The sequence below is a fragment of the Leucoraja erinacea genome, chromosome 9, assembly GCF_028641065.1.
Source record: "Leucoraja erinacea ecotype New England chromosome 9, Leri_hhj_1, whole genome shotgun sequence".
Lineage (NCBI taxonomy): Eukaryota > Metazoa > Chordata > Chondrichthyes > Rajiformes > Rajidae > Leucoraja > Leucoraja erinaceus.
Window position 1 is genome coordinate 62,338,312 of NC_073385.1, and position 19,888 is coordinate 62,358,199.

Here is a 19,888-nt window from a genome sequence, read left to right on the forward strand (position 1 = left end):
AACCCCCCCCTCCCATTCACATACTGACTGTTCTGTCCTGGGCCTCCTTCACTCCGTCAGAGTGAGGCCCAACACAAATTGGAGGAACAGCATCTCATATTTTGCTTGTGCAGCTTACACCCCAGCAGTATGAAGATTGATTTTTCCAACTTCAAGTAGCCCTTGCTTTCCATCTCTCTCCTCGTCCCTCCCCCATCCCAGTTCTCAGACTAGTTTCATTGTTCTCCTGATTAATTGTACTGCTTGTATGCCTCCTTGTCACCTTCCCCACAGCCAACAGATTCACATTTATTGTCACATGCATCATTAGATATAGTGATATTTTAGTTAGCATACAATTAAAAGAACACAACACAATTAAAAGAACAATAGAATTTAACATAAACATCCACCACAGTGATAGAAGGCAATAAAGTTCAGAAAGTCTTCCTCCTTTTGTTCACCCGTGTTTGTAGCCTTGTCACCGATATGGACGGCTCGATGTACAAGTCCTCTTGTTGGGATGATTGAAGCTCCGACGTGGGGAAGGATGGAACACACTCTGCGGCTTGGAGTGCCTGAATCGGCCACTTTCTTACCGGAGACGGCGGCTTCTCAATGTTATAGGCCGCAGGCAGGCCAGCAGTCGGAGCTCTTCTCTGGCGATCCCCGGCAAGGGGTCCCTGGCTCCAGAATGGTAAAGTCCGCTCCACGCCTGCTGCTAAAAGCTCCGCAGACCGCGGCCTCACGATGTTGAAGTCAGCAGGCCATCAGTCAGAGCCAGTCTTCTGCTCAGCGATGTTAAAGTCCACGCCGCGCCTGAAGCTCTGGGCCGTCTTTGGGAAAGGCCGCACCAATCCACGTTGTTAGGTCGCGAAGGAGTGGGAAAATGCAATTTGGAGATAGTCGCATCTCCACCGAGGTAAGTGACTGGAAACGGCTTCCCCCTATACCTTCCCCTCACCCCCCACATAAAAACATACCGAGAGACATTAGCTCATACATTTAGACATCTTCAAAAAAAAGTTGAAATGACAGACATACTGCTGGCGAGGCTGCCTATCGCAGCGCCACCCGATGAACCATTGTACATTTCCTTGGTCATCGTCTGCTTTGATCTGTCGTTGTCACACCTTACCCTTCCATATCTAGTTTATGACTATCATTCTGAAGAAGTGTCTCGACCCGAAACGTCACCGATTCCTTCTCTCCAGAAATCACTCCCTGTCGCACTGAGTTACTCCAGCATGTTGTGCCTACCTTTGGTGTAAACCAGCAGCTGCAGTTCCTTCCTACACACATTAATTAGTTCCTCAGCTGTTGGTAGTTGTCTCCAATTCAGATGAAACAATTAACATGCCTTAGTGTTTTGGCTGGAATATTTCCCAAAGAACCAACCCCCTCGTAGGGTTGGATTGTTGGGTGGAGCATGTCAAGGTTCAGAGGTAAAAATGTTTTGTTACTTTGAAAAAAAAACTGCCCTTTGTCCTTGATAGGTCCTCCAGAATGGTAATGGGTTGTCAAACAGAAGGCTTGAAAGTTTTATTTAGAGGCTTTGCTGGTTTAAGGAAAAAGCGTTGACTTCTTTTCATTGAGGTTAACAGCTTGTTCATTGAGGACTGAAAAATTATCAGCATGTTAGCAGGTAGGCATTCAGAGGCTGCATTACAACAGTTCAATGTTTATGCTGAACATTTAATCTTCCAAAGTGCAACACCTCACACTTGTTCAGATTCAACTCGTCCTGCCGTTTCTCTGCCTTTTTCCATAGCTGGTCTGTATCCCACTGTATCTTCTGACAGCCTTCCTCACTGTCTGCAACTCCTTCAATGTTGGCGTATTCAGCAAACCTACTCACCGACCCATCTATATTTATGCCCAAGTCATACAGTTGTGGACATTCCGCTTGAGGACACTTGAGTCCTCGAGTAGAACGTTCCTTTAGGAAGGCGATGAGCAGGAATTTCTTCAGTCAAGAGGGTGGTGAATCTGTGGAATTCTTTGCCACGGAAGGCTGTGGAGGCCGTCAATATATATTTATAAGGCAGAGATGGACAGATTCTTGATTGTTGTGGGGAGAAGGCAGGACAATGGGGTTAGGAGGGAGAGATAGATCAGCCAGGATTGAATGGGGGAGTAGACTTGATGGGCCGAATGGCCTAATTCTGCTGCTATTACTTCTGACCTAGACAGTTAGACCCCTGGTTATAGGTTCTGTAGTCCTGTAGCATTGCTAGGCTTCTGGTGAACCACAGTCTCTTGTGCTTCCCTCTAATAAAATATTAAACTCCTGGGTATAAGATTCTGAAGCCCTGGAAGATGGTGTTCATTTGCCAATTGGAGGTCTGGTTCGCTATAGCTCAATACTTCACGGGATGGCTTCGTATTTTAGTTTAGTTTACAATACAGGGCGGATACAGGCCCTTTGGCCCACTGAGTCCGCACTGACCAGCGATTCCCGCACATTAACATTATCCTACACCCACTGGGGCCAATTTTATATTTTACACCAAGCCAATTAACCTACAAACCTGGAGTGTGGGAGGAATTCGAAGATCTCGGAGAAAATCCACGTAGGTCATATGGAGAAGGTACAAAATCCTTACAGACAGCACCCATGGTCAGGATCGAACCCTGGTCTCTGGCGTTGCAAGGCCGCAACTCTACCGCTGCACCTCCGGCTTGGGAGGTGTTATCTTTGAATTCCAACAGATGGGAAGCTCTTTAGCTCTGGCAGAAATATAGAGGACTTTCAAAACTTCACTCTGAACTAGGAACTGCTCTGCTTCAACCATTTTGGTCATCTTTGTCTTACTAATCAAAGTGAAAGTTTAATTTGGGTTGATGGTCAGTTACACTGTGCACATATTAAGCCTCATCTTAAGCAAGCATTCTTCACTCCATTTTAGGATTAGTACCGTTCAGTGCCTGGTACTTTGTCAATGGCTGCTGAGAATGCCATGAGGCATTCGTCAATGTTCAAGAATCCTCCAATCGTCAATGTATCAAGACATCGTCAATTCAATTTATTAAATAAATGGTTAATGCCAAATATTTAATTCAGTAATCTGTAAATGAAATGCTTGAGGAAAGAAAGTTCAAAACCAGCACAATTTTGGGCCTAATTTGTGTTGGGCTGATGACAGGAACCTTCAATTTCTCTGCTCTAAAAACAGAGGAGTAAAGACTTCAATCAGTGAGTGATTCAGAAGATAGACACAAAATGCTGGAGTGACTCAGCGGGTCAGGCAGCATCTCTGGAGAGAAGGAATGGGTGACGTTTCAGGTCGAGACCCTTCTTCAGACTGAAAGTCACGGGAAAGGGAAACGAGAGATATGGACGATGATGTAGGGAGAAATTGAACAAATGAATTAAAGATATGCAAAAAAGTATGAATGATGCAGGAAACAGGTCATTGTTAGCTGTAGCTAGGTGAAAACTAAAGACTAAAGACTTGGGTGGGAGAGGGATGGAGAGAGGGGGAATGCAGGGGTTACTTGAAGTTAGAGAAATCAATACTCGTACAGGACCCCTGGGTTGTAAGCTGCCCAAGCAAAAGTGAGTGATTCATCTTGTTATCTTTTGCTGAAATTGGCACATCAGACCTTTATTTGCATTGCTCATCTGTCATAGTGAAACATCCCAGACATTCACATCAAAGCAAATTTGGCCAAACACGGAGAATTAAGACTCTGGATAGAAGGAATGGGTGACGTTTTGGGTCGAGACGCTTCTTCAGATTCTGGTTTAACCAGCACCTTTGTTAATTAGATCAAAGGATTACAGATTTTAATATATAGGTTCCTCGCAATCTTCGATAGATGATAAGGGTATAACGTTGTGTGCAAGATAAATCCAGCAAAGTCCAATCAAGAATAGTCCAAGGGACATCAAAGAGGTAGATAGTAGTTCAGCGCTGCTCTCTGGTTGTGGTAGGATGATTCAGTTGCCTGATAACAGCTGGGAAGAAACTGTCCCTGAATCTGGAGGTGTGTGTTTTCACACTTCTATTCCTTTTGCCTGATGGGAGAGGGGAGACGAGGGAGTGGCCAGGGTGCGACTCATCCTTGATTATGCTGCTGGCCTTGCCGAGGCTGCATGAGGTATAAATGGAATCTGTCTGTCTATCAACCTGTTGGTTTTGGGTGGCACGTTGCCCACAGAGCCTATACTATTCTATATCTGCTGCCCGCTGAGGTGGTGGGGAAATATAAAACCACACTCCACTTATGCAGCCACACCCTCCAGTCCGTAGGGACAAAAGCTCCCTAAACATATTGACTCACAATATATGGTCCACCATGCATGACAATTGACCTCGACTCACCTGAAACTGGATGTTAATGATCGAGAGAGGAACCTCGCGGAAATGCTGAGCCGAGGGTTTAGCAGCTCTTCGGTGTCTCTCATGGATGTTGACTTTGGGTTCTCCAGCTGGTTGTCTGCTTTCACTGCAGTATAATGCACACATTATTAAAATGGAGGATTATGGGGAGAGGGTTACCAGTGCAAAAGGAAATATAAGGGTACCCATCTGAATAGGAGCAGAAAGATGCATTCACCTGGCACTTTCTATGTCCCATCCAAATCACTTTACATCCAAAGAATATATCTCAAGCAGGAAATACAGACACTCATGTAGGAAATATATGGTCTAATCAAACACATCAGGCTTCCACAACAGATGCATAGGAATGATGAGACTGTTCTCGGTGATTTTCATTGAGGGGTGAATGCTGGCTAGGATACTGTGAACTGGTTCTGATCACTTTGGGGCAACACTGTAGTACGGCTGGTACAGCTGAATCCTCCTTGCTCCTCCAAACCGGATCTAATCTTGATCTCAGGTGCAGTCTGTGTGAAGTTTGTACATTCTCCCTGTGACTGGATGGGTTTCCTTCCTCTTGGTGCTTTGGTTTCCTCCCACATCCCAAAGACGTGCAAGCTAACTGGAGACTGCAAACTGCCCCTGATGTACGGGCGAAGAATAGCATCTGGGAGGATTCGATGGGAATGTGTAGGAACTAAAGTGGGATTAGCTATGGATTCGCAACAATGGGTTTTTGACATCTGCCATGGATTTGGTGGGCCGCAGGGCCTGTTTCTGTGCTGTATGACTCCAGGGGTATCAAGCAACTATTAACACATGGCAATCTTAAATGAGGTCGGCATAGAGGCATAGCAGTACAGTTGCTGCCTTGCAGGGCCAGAGACCCTAGTTCGACCATGACTACGGGTGCTGTCTATACAGAGTTTGTACATTCTCTCTGCGACCACGTGGGTTTTCTCCAGGTGCTCTGGTTTGCTCCCACATTCCAAAGACAAACAGGTTTGTAGGTTATTTGGCTTCTGTAAATTGTAAATTGTCCCTAGTGTGTTATGGTGTTAGTGTACGGGATGAACACTGGTCGGCCTGGACTCGGTGGGCCGAAGGACCTGCATTCCACGCTGTATCTCTAAAGCCTACAGGTACAGGTTTGTCACAGTTAGAAGTTCTACTCTGGTTAATGAGTCCTTGGCTGTCATTGTTCACTTTGAATGTACACGTGAAGAATGGGTGCTATCATCGGAAAACTGGAGATCCATAGAGAACTATCACAGAACATGAACGAGGAAAGTATAAAAATAGCACTGAGGCAACAATGAGACTCACATGATAAATGAAGAAAGGTAAAAACTGCCTGAATATCCAAGAGTAGGCATTTGGAAAGAGAGTGTTTCAGGAGGATGGTGGAATGAGGAACACTAAACAGAAAAAGTTTTGTACTTCTTGGAATGTCGTTACATCCTGAGCAAGAAGCCAACTATATTTAGATGGTCCAGTACGTTGTTTGGGCTGAATATAAGATTGGGATTAAATGGGTGGTTGATGGTTGAATTGAAAAAAAAAGGGGATTAATGTATAATTGGAGAGTTTAGAGAGATATAGCATGGAAGGGCTGAATGGCCTCCTCCTGCACCTATTTTCTATGTTTCTATGAAACAGGTTCTTCGGCCCATGGAGCCAAGACTATTGATCACCTGCACAGTATTTCCATGTTATTCCACTTTCGCATCCTACACACTCAGGGCAATTTACAGAAGCCAAGTATTCTACAAACCCCGTACGTCTTTGGAACGTGGGAGGAAACCGGAGCACCTGGAGAAAATCCACGCGGTCACAGGGAGAACGTGCAAACTCCACACAAACAGAACCCGTAGTCAGGATCGAACCCCGGTCTCTAGTGCTGTGATGCAACAGCTCTACCGCTGTAGATGATGATAGGGGCAGACTCAGTAGGCCAAAGGGCTGTACGGCTCTATGGCTCCACGACTACATCCAAGAAGTCCAACTCTGCAGACTATAAATGTCATAAACACACTCTGATCTTACCTCCAACACCCTCATCAGCCAGGGTCCCGAAATACTGCTTCAGGAACTTTTCCTGATCCGGGGTTCTGGGCACAATTGTGTCCCGTTGGAAGTTCCTGCTGAGCTCATCCTCTTCCTCTTCCATGTCGGAGGAGATCCCATCCACACTCAGAGGCTCCGTACATTCGGAATCTGTCACAGTAATACAAAAGTTAAGGGCCTGTCCCACGAGCATGCGACCTGCATGCGGCAAGCGCGACCAAACTGGAAGCGGGGGCGGCGCGGAAGTCGAGTGAGTGACGTGAAGTTTGAGCGAAGTCCGCGGGAAATTCGCGCATGACGTACGGCGTCAAGACGCTGCGTACGGCGTCAAGATGCTGCGCAGTCCGTCGAGGCGGCTGCGGGCCGGTAGGCCGTTGCTGCGTGGAATTTTTGAACACGGTCAGTTTTTCGGAGCCCCGCGCGATGTCGGGACCAGCTCCGCACAACTCCACACGGCTTCGGCAATCGAAGTGGGACCGGCCCCGCGAGGCCGTACGGCTCAAGCGACCACGTTAGGTCGTGCTTGCCGCATGCAGTCGCATGCTCATGGGACAGGCCCTTTATGTTTTAACCTGGATCTGGTCACAGGTCCTTGCATTCCTGTAGCCAGGGATAGAGACTAAGAAAGCCAGGACTTCCAATGGGGGCCTCCACAGGTCCTTCCTCCTTGGGTACTACAGATAGCCACCATAAAGCCTATGTGTAGGCATGCCTCTGTCTGCAGGGGGCCACAACACCAATCCCATCTTCAGAACAGGCTCCATTGGACTTTTCAGATGTACAAATCAACATCTCATGCTTGCGACTAAGGACCTGCTATTAAACTGTTCCCATATAATTCCAACAAATCATCGCACTTAAGGGTCTGAAGAAGGGTCTCAACCCGAAATGTCACCCATTCCTTCTCTCCAGAGATGCTAACTATCCCGCTGAGTTTATCCAGCATTTTGTGTCAATTCTCAGTTTATCCTCCAGCATCTGCAGTTCCTTCCTACACATCACACTCAAGGGATCTGGTTCCACGTCCTATCCAAGCAGAGTTCTCCACAGCCTGACTAGAAGCTGAAGACCGACACTAAATGCTGGAGTAACTCAGCGGGACAGGCAGCATCTCTGCATGGAAGGAATGGGTGACGCTTCGGGTTGAGACCCTTTCTTCAGACTGAGAGTCAGGAGAGAAGGAGGCACAGAGATAAGGAAGGGTAAGGTGTGAAGCTGATGTAGATGGAAGCAGACACCAACCTGAATCGTTAGTCTACCCTTTGCCAGGTTTGCCTGACTGGCTGACCACTTTATTGTCCCTTCTTTGACTTTTGGCAGTAATCTGCAGTATTTTGCGACTTGGAAGTGCAGTGTTGAGGAAAGTGCTGCTCCACGCACTGTGCTAACAGGGGGGGGGGGGGGGGGGGTGGAATGTTCACCAGTTGTCCATGAACTCCGTGGCCACCATTAAAGGGTAGCCAAATAAACACACAAGGACAAAAGGTAGAGGATTTTGGATATGGGAGGGTCATATGGACAGAACTGCATTACATCAGATGGACCAAGTAGACATCATCATCCCTTGCGTTCCGCAATTAGATATAACCCACGACTCACTGGGGAAAAAACAAACATTCCCCCCTGCAGTTAGTAATGAGTATGGGTTGAAAATGTAGGCTGAACTCCAACCTTCATGTGGATGTTCCGGGCTGGAGAAGTGGCTGCTGGAATAATCCAGGGAACAGGCGCTGTCCGGGCTCTGTTTCTCCACCAGGCTGTGGACGTAACCCTTCTCCTGCATCCCCTTCTGCAGCTCCTTCACCTGGTACTCGCTGGCAGGAGGGGGAAATGAAGAATTTACATGCCAAGAATGCAGGGATTCAAAGTGCTATGGTATACATTGCTGGGTTAGTTACATAACGCATCTTCAGTAGAAAGGAGGATGTGTAGTAGGAAGGAACTGCAGATGCTGGTTTACACCAAAGATAGACAAAAAATGCTGGAGTAACTCAGCGGGACAGGCAGCATCTCTGGAGAGAAGGAATGGATGAAGTTTTGGGTCGAGACCCTTCTTCCGAGTGAGAGTTACTCCTGAGATGTTTTCTGTTCTGCTGAGTAACTCCAGCACTTTGTGTCGAGTCGAAAGGAATTGTTTTGTCTGTTTGGAATTTATTTACAGCAGGAGGATGTCACTGGCAAGGTCAGCATTTATATCCCATCCTGAATTGCCCTTGAGAAGATGGTAGCGAGGCATTGTCTTGAATCACCATTGCCTGTGCAGTGAAGACCCTCCCACACTCTCCCAGATGGGAGGAATTAAGAAGTGAATGAGTCGCAAGAGTTATAGAACATGGAAGCAGGCCATTCGGCCCAACTCATCCATGCCAACAAGGAACTACAAGGAACTGCAGAAGCTGGAAACCTGTGAAGATTTGGGTCGGGGCCCTTCCTCAAAATTGAAATATATGTCCAACTCCGGACAGTATATAACTTGAAAGGGAACTTAGTCCAAGTTATTTCCCTGCAGCTGCAGCCCTTGTCCTTTCAGCAGATGAAGGTCACCAGTTTGGGGGATGTTGTTAAAGGGACCTTGCCAAGTAACTGTGGTTGATGAACACTGCAAGTAAAATCTAAAAGAATTTCATTAATGTCCATGGGCTCCACTGCTCACTGATTTCCAATAACCCATCCTTAATTAATTTAAGGAACAGCTGGAGTGTTTGTCGGCACCGGGCCTGTACTTGCTGGAGTTTAGATGAATGAGGGGGGACCCCATTAAAATGTACAGACTAGCTCAAGGCTTGGATAGAGTGGATGTGGAGAGGATGTATCTACTAGAGGGAGAGTCTAGGACTAGAGGTCATAGCCTCAGAATTAAAAGAAGTTCCTTTAGGAAGGAGATGAGGAGGAATTTTTTTTAATTAGAGGGTGGTGAATCTGCGTAATTCTTTGCCACAGAAGGCTATGGAGGCCAAGTCAATGGATATATTTAAGGCAGAGATACAGTAGATAGATTCTTGATTAGTACAGATGTCAGAAGGTATGGGGAGAAGGCAGGAGAATGGGGTTAGGAGGGAGAGATAGATCAGCCATGATTGAATGGCAGAGTACATTTGATGGGCCGAATGGCCTAATTCTGCTCCTATCACTTATGACCTTATGATCATAAGATGCCATAATGCCACAACTAAATTTAGAGAGGCAAAATATAGGCCACACAGCCCACCCATCATATAATATAACTGAAGAACTTTCACCGAATCTTAACTCCTGTCCTGATATTCCTAGATTCCTTCAGCAACCAAACACCCACAACAAGGTTGGTGATCAAGGGCAGTGGAGGCCAAATCACTGGATGGATTTAAGAGAGTGTTAGATAGAGCTCTAGGGGCTAGTGGAATCAAGGGATGTGGGGAGAAGGCAGGCACGGGTTATTGATTGGGGACGATCAGCCATGATCACAATTGATGGCGGTGCTGGCTTGAAGGGCTGAATGGCCTCCTCCTGCACCTATTTTCTATGTTTCTATCTACAAACGTGAAATGAAGCAGATGGGCTGCAACTATTGATCTGAACTGGTCTCGTGATAGAGAATTTTATTTTGGTTAAAGGTAACTGTATGTACAATGTGGAAGGAGGTTGTTAGGATAACTGGCCACTGTAAATTGTCTCAGATGGAATACTTTATTGTCATGTGAGAAGGCACAGTGAAATTCTTTGCTGTGATGTGCTGCTGAGTGGGAGAATCTCAGGGTAGTTGATGGGAATGTGAGCAGAATGAAATGGGATTGATGAAGGATAAGGGACGATGGATGCTTGGTGGTTAGCTCAGTAGGCCGACAGCGTGCTATCCCCACACGTTGATATCTCAGATAAAAAATAATTATTTCCTTGTATCTCCAAACTGAGGTTAATTAACATGCTCCTGATTCCGCCACATTGGAAACAGGCCTGGATCTTGAACAAGCACCACCGCTCACCTCTCAACCTCAACAGCACTCTCAGTGTGTACTGGATAAATGACACACTCTTCAACCTCAGGTGTCTCTAGCTCCTGGGTGAATATTCCATCCTCACACAATGGCAGCGTGGTGCTGCTGGGCGCGACAAAGGAAGAGCTTTGATTGTGCGCAAACTCTTGCTCCTCAATCTGTTGGACAAATAAATGAAACAGCCCGTGAGCCAAAAGGGAGATATCTAGGAATTAATCTTAAGCAAACCCATCCTATCCTAAGCAAACCCATAAAACACTTTAAAAAAAAGAGATTAAATCATTGATTATAGATAAAGGGGAGATGGTAATGGACATGTCGTTTGAGTCCTGGTCAAAAAATCTTAACTGATGATGAACAATTTGCTTTATAATAGTCAAGAGTCAAGAGTGTTTTATTGTCATGTGTCCCAGATAGAACAATGAAATTCTCACTTGCTGCAGCACAACAGAATATGTAAACATAGTACACTGTAAACAATATAATAAACGAGAGAAAAAAAAGTTCAGTGCATGTATATATACACACATATATATTATATATATATATATATATATTATACAAGCACAAATGCGCACACACAGAAAAACAAGCAATAATAGTGCAATAACAATAATAGTCTAGAGCTTATTTGAGGTCGTAGTGCTTAATAGCCAAATAACTTGGGAAGAAGCTGTTCCTGAACCTGGACGTTACAGTTTTCAGGCTCCTGTACTTTCTTCCCAATGGCAGGAGTGAAATGAGAGTGTGGCCAGGGTAGTGTGGATCTCTGATGATGCTGGCTGCCTTTTTGAGGCACAAATAAACAGGAGGCTACATACACACAGCCCCTCTGAGCAGGGAGCACAGTACAACACAGTATTACACCTAGTTTAAGAGCAACGGCAGCAAAGAGCAGAGAAATGAAGATTGTAGAGGGATTGCAGAGGGAAGCGGTTAATATTTGGGTGTTAGTGAGAATAGAGATATGGAGAGCTGGCAGGGGTAAATGAACGAGTGGCTAGAGGAGCAGAGTTGTTCGGCCGCTAAAAATCCTCATGGATTATTTCACAGTTGATTCAAAAATCAGAAACATAGCGAAAGTACAAGCGATATTGCCAGCTGGTGAATAGGCAGACAGAGGATATGTCTACACCACAGGGGACCCATCGTCCATGCTGGCTCCCATCAGTCTCATTCCCCCTCTCCTCATTTCACCATATCGTTGATATTTATTCTCTCTCATTTGTCCTCATCCACTCACCTCTGGTTCCTTCTACACAGGGGTAATTTTAAGGAACCGATTAACCAACCATCACACCAGGAGGAATCCCACGGTCACGCAGAGAACCAGTGAGCTTTTTTCACACTGCACCCAAGGTCAGGATTGGATTCTAGTCCTCGACTAACACAACGTTCCCTCACTTTCTCTACTTTCTTTATTTCTATCTTTCCTTAAAGCTTAAAAAATGAAGGGGTACAATAAATGTAATATAATATATGTGGCTTGTACTACTGTAATTTACTGTACTTCGAAAAAAAAAAAAAAAAAAAAAAAAGAATTCTAGTCCCCGGAGCAGTGAGGCAGTAGCACTAACTGCAGACAGGTGTGGAGAAATAGATTTCTGAAATTGGTAAATTCAATGTTTATTCCATTGGGTTGTAAGCTGTGCTGTTGTATAGAAGGTGGCAAAGTATCTCTGGTGGCATGTCCTATCATTCACAGCAGCAAGGCCTATCATACTGTCCTTTGCCATTTAAATCATTACATTTGCATTGCCTTTTACAATCCTTGGCTTGCAAAGCAGAGACATTAAGTGGAAAAGCAGGGAAGCTAAGCTTAGACATAGCAGGGTTCCGGGGAGTGTTGTAGAGCAGAGGGATCTAGGAGTGCATTGTTCCTTGAAGATGGAGACACAGGTGGTCAAAAAGGCTCTTGGCACATTGGCCTTCATCAGCCAGAGTATTGAGTACAGAAGTTTGGAGGTCATGCTGCAGTTGTATAAGACGTTGGTGAGGCCGCATTTAGAGTATTGTCTTCAGTTCCGGGCACCGGGTTATAGGAAAGATATTGTCAAGCTGGAAAGGGTTAGGAGAAGAATGTTGCCAGGACTAGAGGGTCCGAACTATAGGGAGAGGTTGAGTAGGCTGGGACTCTCTATTCCTTGGAGCGCAGAAGGATGAGGGGTGATCTCATAGAGGTGTATAAAATCATAAGAGGAATCGATCGGGTAGATGAACAGTCTCTTGCCCAGAGTAGGTGAATCGAAGACCAGAGGATATAGGTTTAAGGTGAATGGGAAAAGATTCAATAGGAATCTGAGGGGTAACATTTTCATACAAAGGGTGGTTGGTGTTTGGAACAAGCTGTGAGAGGAGGTAGTTGAGGCAGGGACTATCCCAATGTTTAAGAAAAAGTTGGACAGGTACAGGTTTGGAGGGATATGGACCAAATGAGGGAAAGTGGGACTAGTGTAGCTGGGACATGTTGGCTGGTGTGGGCAAGCTGGGCCAAAGGGCCTGTTTCCATACTGTATCACTTTATGACTCAATTATTCCTTATAAATCATTAATTAGGCCCCAGCTAGCACATTCTGCACAGCAAACTTTAGGACATCAAGCCTTTGGAAATGTTGCAGAAAACATTCACTACAATGGGAGACTTTGGATACATTGAGACTACAATTGTTCTGCGTGGAGCAGCGAAGGCTATTTGATACTTCGAAGCGGTGATCAAAATTAGTTTAGTTTAGTTTAGAGATACAGTGTGGAAACAGGCCCTTCGCAACAAGTCCACACTGACCAGTGATTCTTACACACTAACACTATCCTACACACACTAGGGACAATTTACATTTATACCAAGTCAATCAACCTACAAACCGGTATGTCTTTTGAATGTGGAAGGAAACCGAAGATCTCGGAGAAAACCCATGCAGATCACGGGGAGAATGGAAAACTCCGTACAGACAGCACCCATTGTCAGGATGGAACCTGGGTCATTGGCACTGCACGGCAGCAACTCTACCGCTGTGCCACTGTGCCACTGCAAAATATTGTAAATAATCTGAATACTTCTACCACTGGAAGAAGAGCCAGTGAACTGTGGGAAATAAATTAGAAGCTGAGGTTAAGGAGACGCAAGGAATTGCAGATGCTGGAAAACTGAGAAGAAAACAAAGTGCTGGAGGAACCTGAATGGATCACGCAACATCTGTGGAGGCAATGGATGGACAAAGTTTCTAGTTTGGACCATTCTTCAAACTGATGGGGTAAGGAAGGGATAGAAAGTTGGTAAAGAGAGATAGGGGTGGGGCAAAGGGATAGTAAGAGATAGTTGACATGGAGATTTTATTTAGACGGCAGGGAGGAGTTACGATCTGGAGAGCTTGAAAGTGTGGAGGAAACATGCCAGGGAAGGAAGCAGGCGATGGGGAGGGGAGGGGAGGGTAGCTGGACAAGTCTTCAAAGTGTCAGACCGGATGTGTTGGGCCAAAGACTCACATCGCTCAGCAGTGTTTCTATGCTGACCCTCAGCCTGTGCTCTTGTTCAGTGGGTGCGCCACTCACGATAGCCCTGGGCAGCAGGGCCCTGGCCTGCGAGATGGAGTCCATGGACGGGGAGTGGGAGAAGGAGTCCAGGTGCCGCAGGTCGAGCATCGACTTCACGCTCAGGTCCAGGTTGTTCATACGATGAGACCAGCGGCCCCGGGGACGGGGGGCATGGTCGATGACCGAATCCAGTCCCTTCGACACGTCATCTGTCTGTACCGGTGGGGGGAAGCAAAAGTTAACATCAGCAATGGAAGCCAGCGGCCAGCAACAGATAGCATCACTTCAACACAATAATCACAATGGCGTCTCGCCGAGCACTCAGGATTCATCGCCGGAACAAGAACGCTGACAGAATCAGCTCTAAACAGGATAGTTTATCCATAGGAATGTGTGTAGAGTGTTGTGCCAGGAGCCTGGTGCCTTGCCTTGTATCTTTTAGACATCTAATGTACACTGAGTGCATCTGGATATCAAGGGTGGCTCCCCTGCTTCCCACTGATGCTCCTCTTGCTGTAAATCACCCCAAGGCTCAGTGAGAAGAGGCAGTCCATGGGGCAGGTCTGGAGCAGATGATGTGGCCCCTCAGCATTGAGATGTGGGATTCAGACCTGTGTCCTGACCAGGGTGGTGTGTGCGGCCCTTGCAGCGGACCGCCAGCATCTGCTCCTGCTCTTATCGATTACCGGCCAGATGCAACAGAACCTCCGCTTGGATGTGATGGAAGATAAAACGTTCAAATTCTCCACGCAGGCAGCACCCGAGGTCAGGATAGAACTTGGATTGCTAGAGCTATCATAGAGTCATAGAATGATACAGTGTGGAAACAGGCCCTTCGGCCCAACTCGCTCACACCGGCCAACAATGTCCCAGCTACCCCAATCCCACTTGCCTGTGTTTGGTCCATAACCCACCAAACCTGTCCTATCCATGTACCTGTCCAACTGTTTCTTAAACGATGGCATAGTCCCAGCCTCAGCTCTGGCAGCTTGTTCCATACACCCACCACCAACTTTGTGTGAAAAAGTTACCTCTCAGATTTCTATTAAATCTTTTCCCCTTCACCCTGAACCTATGTCCTCTGGTCCTCGATTCCCCTACTCTGGGTAAAAGACTCTGTGCATCTACCCAATCTATTCCTCTCATGATTTTGTACACCTCTATAAGATCGCCCCTCATCCTCCTGCGCTCCATGGAATAAAGACCCAGCCTACTCAACCTCTCCCTGTAGCTCACACCCTCTAGTCCTGGCAACATCCTCGTGAATCTTTTCTGAACCCTTTCAAGTGTGACAATATCTTTCCTATAGCATGGTGCGCAGAACTGAACACAAGCTGTGTTGCAACAACTCTATAAGCTGCACCACTGTGCCGCCCTTGATTCCATACCTGGCGACACTCAATGCGCATCGGATATCTAAAACGTAAAAGTTCCAATCCTCATGTTAAGATTCCTCCTGATAACATGTAAAACATTCCTGGAGAAGCCTGCAGCAAATATGACTACCCAATGAGGGTGAAAGATTCTAGTCACAGTTTGAGAGCTACTTGCACAATGTATAACGGGTCTTTCAGCTGAATCTGCGGCAGTGTTTGAAGTCAACATCCGACCTTACCTTCCCATTGTCCCAGTGGTACAGACTCCTCACACTCCCACTGTATTGCTTGCCTGTGGAGATATCTGGAATGAACAAAGAACGGCATCAAGCATTCCGTCAAATTGTGCCCAAAGGCAACATTAGACTTTCTCGAAGTGGTCACCACACAAGCACGCTGCAGACCTTCAACAGTCATCTCCATTAGTTTACTTGAAGCAGTCCTGAAGTTTAGCGGAAGATTCCAATTGAGATCTTAGCTTTAGAGTCATGGAATGACAGTGTGGAAACAGGCCCTTTTGCCCAACTTGTCCACACCAGCCAACATATCCCAGCTACACTAGTCCCACCTGCCCGCATTTGGTCCATATCCCCCCTGTCCTATCCATGTATCTGCCTAACTTTTTCTTAAACGTTGGGATAGTCCCAGCCTCAACTACCTCCTCTGGCAGCTTGTTCCATACACCCACCACTCTTTGTGTGAAAATGTTACCCCTTCAGATTCCTATTGAATATTTTCCCCTTCACCTTAAACCTATGTCCTCTGGTCCTCGATTCACCTACTCTGAGCAAGAGACTCTGTGCAACTGGACAGCACCACTAATGCTACAATGTTGGATCTCCATTGTACAGCACCACCAATGGTACAGTGTTGACACCCATTGTACACCATTAATGAGATCGTTAGTTGACTTGTGTTACAGATTTGGAGCAATTCTTATACCAACACCGTGCCATTTTGTAGAACAATACTTTCCACTCTTGCGGTACTAAGCTTGGTGGATATTTGACCACAATTACCTGTCAGCAGTACTTACAATTCTGCTGCGTAACAGATTCTCAGGTGGATCAATATATCAATGCTACATGGGTAGTCCTTGGGGAATCAATGCCTACTTTATGGACTGGACCCTACATATAAACGAGCTCCCAGAATATTATTAAATTAAAAATTCTAACATTCATTAACTTGGTCAATCCCACAAATGGCAGAGCTGTCTCTCTCTCTCTTTCCATATTTAGTAATTGCTCTTTCCCATCAGCCTTATGTGCTTTTAGTGCCTTGTGTATGTTAGTATGGAGGTAAGGTTGCGATGTTGAGTGATTTTTGTGTGGACGTGTGTAAAATTATGGACGTCTGTAAAATGGAACCCGTTTGTTACCCGTGACCTGTAGCAGACTGTACAGCAATCCAGAAAGCAATATCATTGCCTACAATTAATGCTTTCTTTGGTGACGTATGAGACAGTGGTCATCCTCTCGGGTTCTGTACCTTACAAGTAGCCAAAGGATCTGCAGATTTCCAGAATGTGTAGGAAAGAACTGCAGATGCTGGTTTAAATCGAAGGTAGACACAAAATGCTGGAGTAACTCAGCGGGACGGGCAGCATCTCTGGGGAGAACGAATGGGTGACGTTTCCAGTCGAGACCCTTCTTCAGACTGAGAGTTTTGGGAGAGGGAAACTAGATATGGAATGGTAAGGTGTGAAAACGACAGATCAAAGCAGACAATGATCAAGGAAATGTAGAATGGTTCATCGTTGGCTGAGAGGAAGGTGACAACGAGGCATACAAACAGTAAAATTAATCAGGATGACAGTGAAATAGTCGGAGAACTAGGGTGGGGGAGGAACGGAGAGATAAGGAAAGCAAGGATTACTTGAAGTTAGAAAAATCAATATTCATACCGCTGTGGTGTAAGCTGCCCAAGTGAAATATGAGGTGCTGTTCCTCCAATTTGCATTTGGCCTCACTCTGACAGTGGAGGAGGCCCAGGACAGGAAGGTCAGTGTGGGAATGGGAGGGGGAGTTAAAGTGTTTGGCAAGCGGGAGATTGCATATGCTTCGGCGGACTGAGCGAAACGATCACTGAGCCACCCATTCCTTCTATCCAGAGATGCTGCAAATCCCGCTGAGTTACCGCAGCATTCTGTGCCTCTCTTTGGTGCTAAACCAGCAACTGCAGTTCCTTCCTACGCAATATATATATATAGCTTGTTCTACAATGCAGGATGAACCACAGACACTAAGAACTGGTGGGTGGGCTGGAGAGCATGGACCCTGTGTTTTTGTCTCAATCTCTCTCCTATCTGCATGGACCTACCATTCCCATCACCTGCGATGCCTCGTTTGGGGGAAACGTTCTTTGGACCTTCACTATGGCTGTCTTCATCCTCATTTACATCCTCTTCGGCTTCCTTCTCACTATCAGAGGACATGGCAGTCTGGGCAGCAGCATCGAACGTTGCCTGCCTGAATGGGAACAGGAACGTGGACAGATATAATCTGCAATAAATTACCCTCACAGACAGGGAGAGAGATGGAGAGAAAAAGTGAAAGAGACAGTTTGAGAGAAAAATGTAGAGTGAGTTAGAGAAAGGGGAGCGAGGCAAGTGACATATTAGGACAAAACATAGAAACATAGAAATTAGGTGCAGGAGTCGGCCATTCGGCCCTTCGAGCCTGCACCACCATTCAATATGATCATGGCTGATCATCCAACTCAGTATCCCGTACCTGCCTTCTCTCCATACCCTCTGATCCCTTTAGCCACAAGGGCCACATCTAACTCCCTCTTAAATATAGCCAATGAACTGGCCTCGACTACCCTCTGTGGCAGAGAGTTCCGGATTTCCCCCTTATCCTTAAGCTGTGACCCCTTGTCCTGGACTTCCCCAACATCGGGAGCAATCTTCCTGCATCTAGCCTGTCCAACCCCTTAAGAATTTTATAAGTTTCTATAAGATCCCCTCTCAATCTCCTAAATTCTAGAGAGTATAAACTAAGTCTATCCAGTCTTTCTTCATAAGACAGTCCTGACATCCCAGGAATCAGTCTGGTGAACCTTCTCTGTACTCCCTCTATGGCAATAATGTCCTTCCTCAGATTTGGAGACCAAAACTGTACGCAATACTCCAGGTGTGGTCTCACCAAGACCCTGTACAACTGTAGTAGAAACTCCCTGCTCCTATACTCAAATCCTGTGCTATGAAAACAAGTGGTGTAACATAAAACTGGTCAAATCCAGAGAGAGAAAACAAAATATTATTCTTATGCTTCAAAAGTCAACACATTATCAGTTCCTTGTGAGACACGTTGCTCAATCCATACATCCCCCTCCCCCCTCGGAGAAAGAACGGAGACGAGGAAACACTTTTTCTCACAGAGAGTGGTGAGTCTGTGGAATTCTCTGCCTCAGAGGGCGGTGGAGGCAGGTTCTCTGGATGCTTTCAAGAGAGAGCTAGATAGGGCTCTTAAAAATAGCAGAGTCAGGGGATATGGGGAGAAGGCAGGAACGGGGTACTGATTGGGGATGATCAGACAAGATCACATTAAATGGCAGTGCTGGCTCGAAGGGCTGAATGGCCTATGCCTGCACCTATTGTCTATTGTCCTTATATGTAAGAGCACAAGAAATATAAGTTTTAGCAATAAGTTCACTCTTGCTGATTGCTATGCTTCCCTGTCATTATTTCAGGTAGTAGTCAACTGTGCAGAGCCCTCCTTGTTTATTTGACCCATACTGACCTTCCAGAACCAGACGTGTCCTGAGACAAACATTAGCCTTCCTGCCGTTAACACACACTAGTGGCAGCCTACTGTGGTCAATCACCTACCTGCACATCTCTGGGCTGCGGGAGGAAACTGGGTCACCTGGAGAAAATTTGTATATCAGAGGTAGAACATACAAACTCCACACAGGCAGCACCAGAGCTCAGGGTCGTACTCGAGTTGCCGGAGCTGTGACTAACCACTGTGCCACCCATGAATTCACAAACACAAAGTCAGGCAAAATGGAAAGGGATTGGAGGGACATGGACTGTCAGTGTTTCAGCCAGGACCCTTCCCTGGGCTGAAACACACACTGCCCATCTCCCTCCACAGACGTTACTGAGGTCCTCCAGCAGTTTGGAACTGCAGATGCTGATTTACACCGAAGATAGACATAAAATGCTGGAGTAACACAGCGGGACAGGCAGCATCTCTGGAGAGAAGGAATGGGTGACGTTTCGTGCCGAGACCATTCTTCAGACTGAGAGTCACTCCAGAGATATGGAGGCAGATAAGATAGAGGCATTTAAGAGGCTTTTAGATGGGCACATGGATATGCAAGGAATGGTGGGATTTGGACCATGCACTAGCATGGAGGAGATTACTTTAGTCTGACATTCATGTTCACCCTCTTCAGACTACCACAAGATGCTGGAGTAACTCAGCAGGTCAGGGAGGCTGAAGAAGGGTCCCAACCTGAATCGTCACCCATTCCTCTATCCAGAGATGCTGCCTGTCCCTCCAGCACTTTGTTTGTTACTCTAGGTTCCAGTCTCTTGTGGCTTCATGCTGTCACTTTCTAACCCTCGCCTCGTTTGACTTCCTCATCATTCCTGCACTGATGGTAACAAATGGACGTTCAT

The 19,888-nt window shown here is 46.2% G+C and overlaps 1 protein-coding gene across 1 annotated transcript in view; it reads right to left on the reverse strand.

Annotated features, from left to right (window-relative positions):
• mapkbp1 (mitogen-activated protein kinase binding protein 1) overlaps window positions 1-19,888 on the reverse strand; it is a 218,912-nt gene that overhangs the window by 14,351 nt on the left and 184,673 nt on the right. Inside the window, exons 20-26 of the mRNA XM_055640984.1 lie at window positions 17,578-17,726; window positions 15,495-15,559; window positions 13,832-14,092; window positions 10,337-10,506; window positions 8,046-8,188; window positions 6,354-6,524; window positions 4,308-4,431 (exon numbers count right to left, since the gene is read on the reverse strand). Coding sequence (XP_055496959.1) covers window positions 4,308-4,431; window positions 6,354-6,524; window positions 8,046-8,188; window positions 10,337-10,506; window positions 13,832-14,092; window positions 15,495-15,559; window positions 17,578-17,726 — 1,083 coding nt within the window. The remainder of the gene's footprint in view (window positions 1-4,307; window positions 4,432-6,353; window positions 6,525-8,045; window positions 8,189-10,336; window positions 10,507-13,831; window positions 14,093-15,494; window positions 15,560-17,577; window positions 17,727-19,888) is intronic.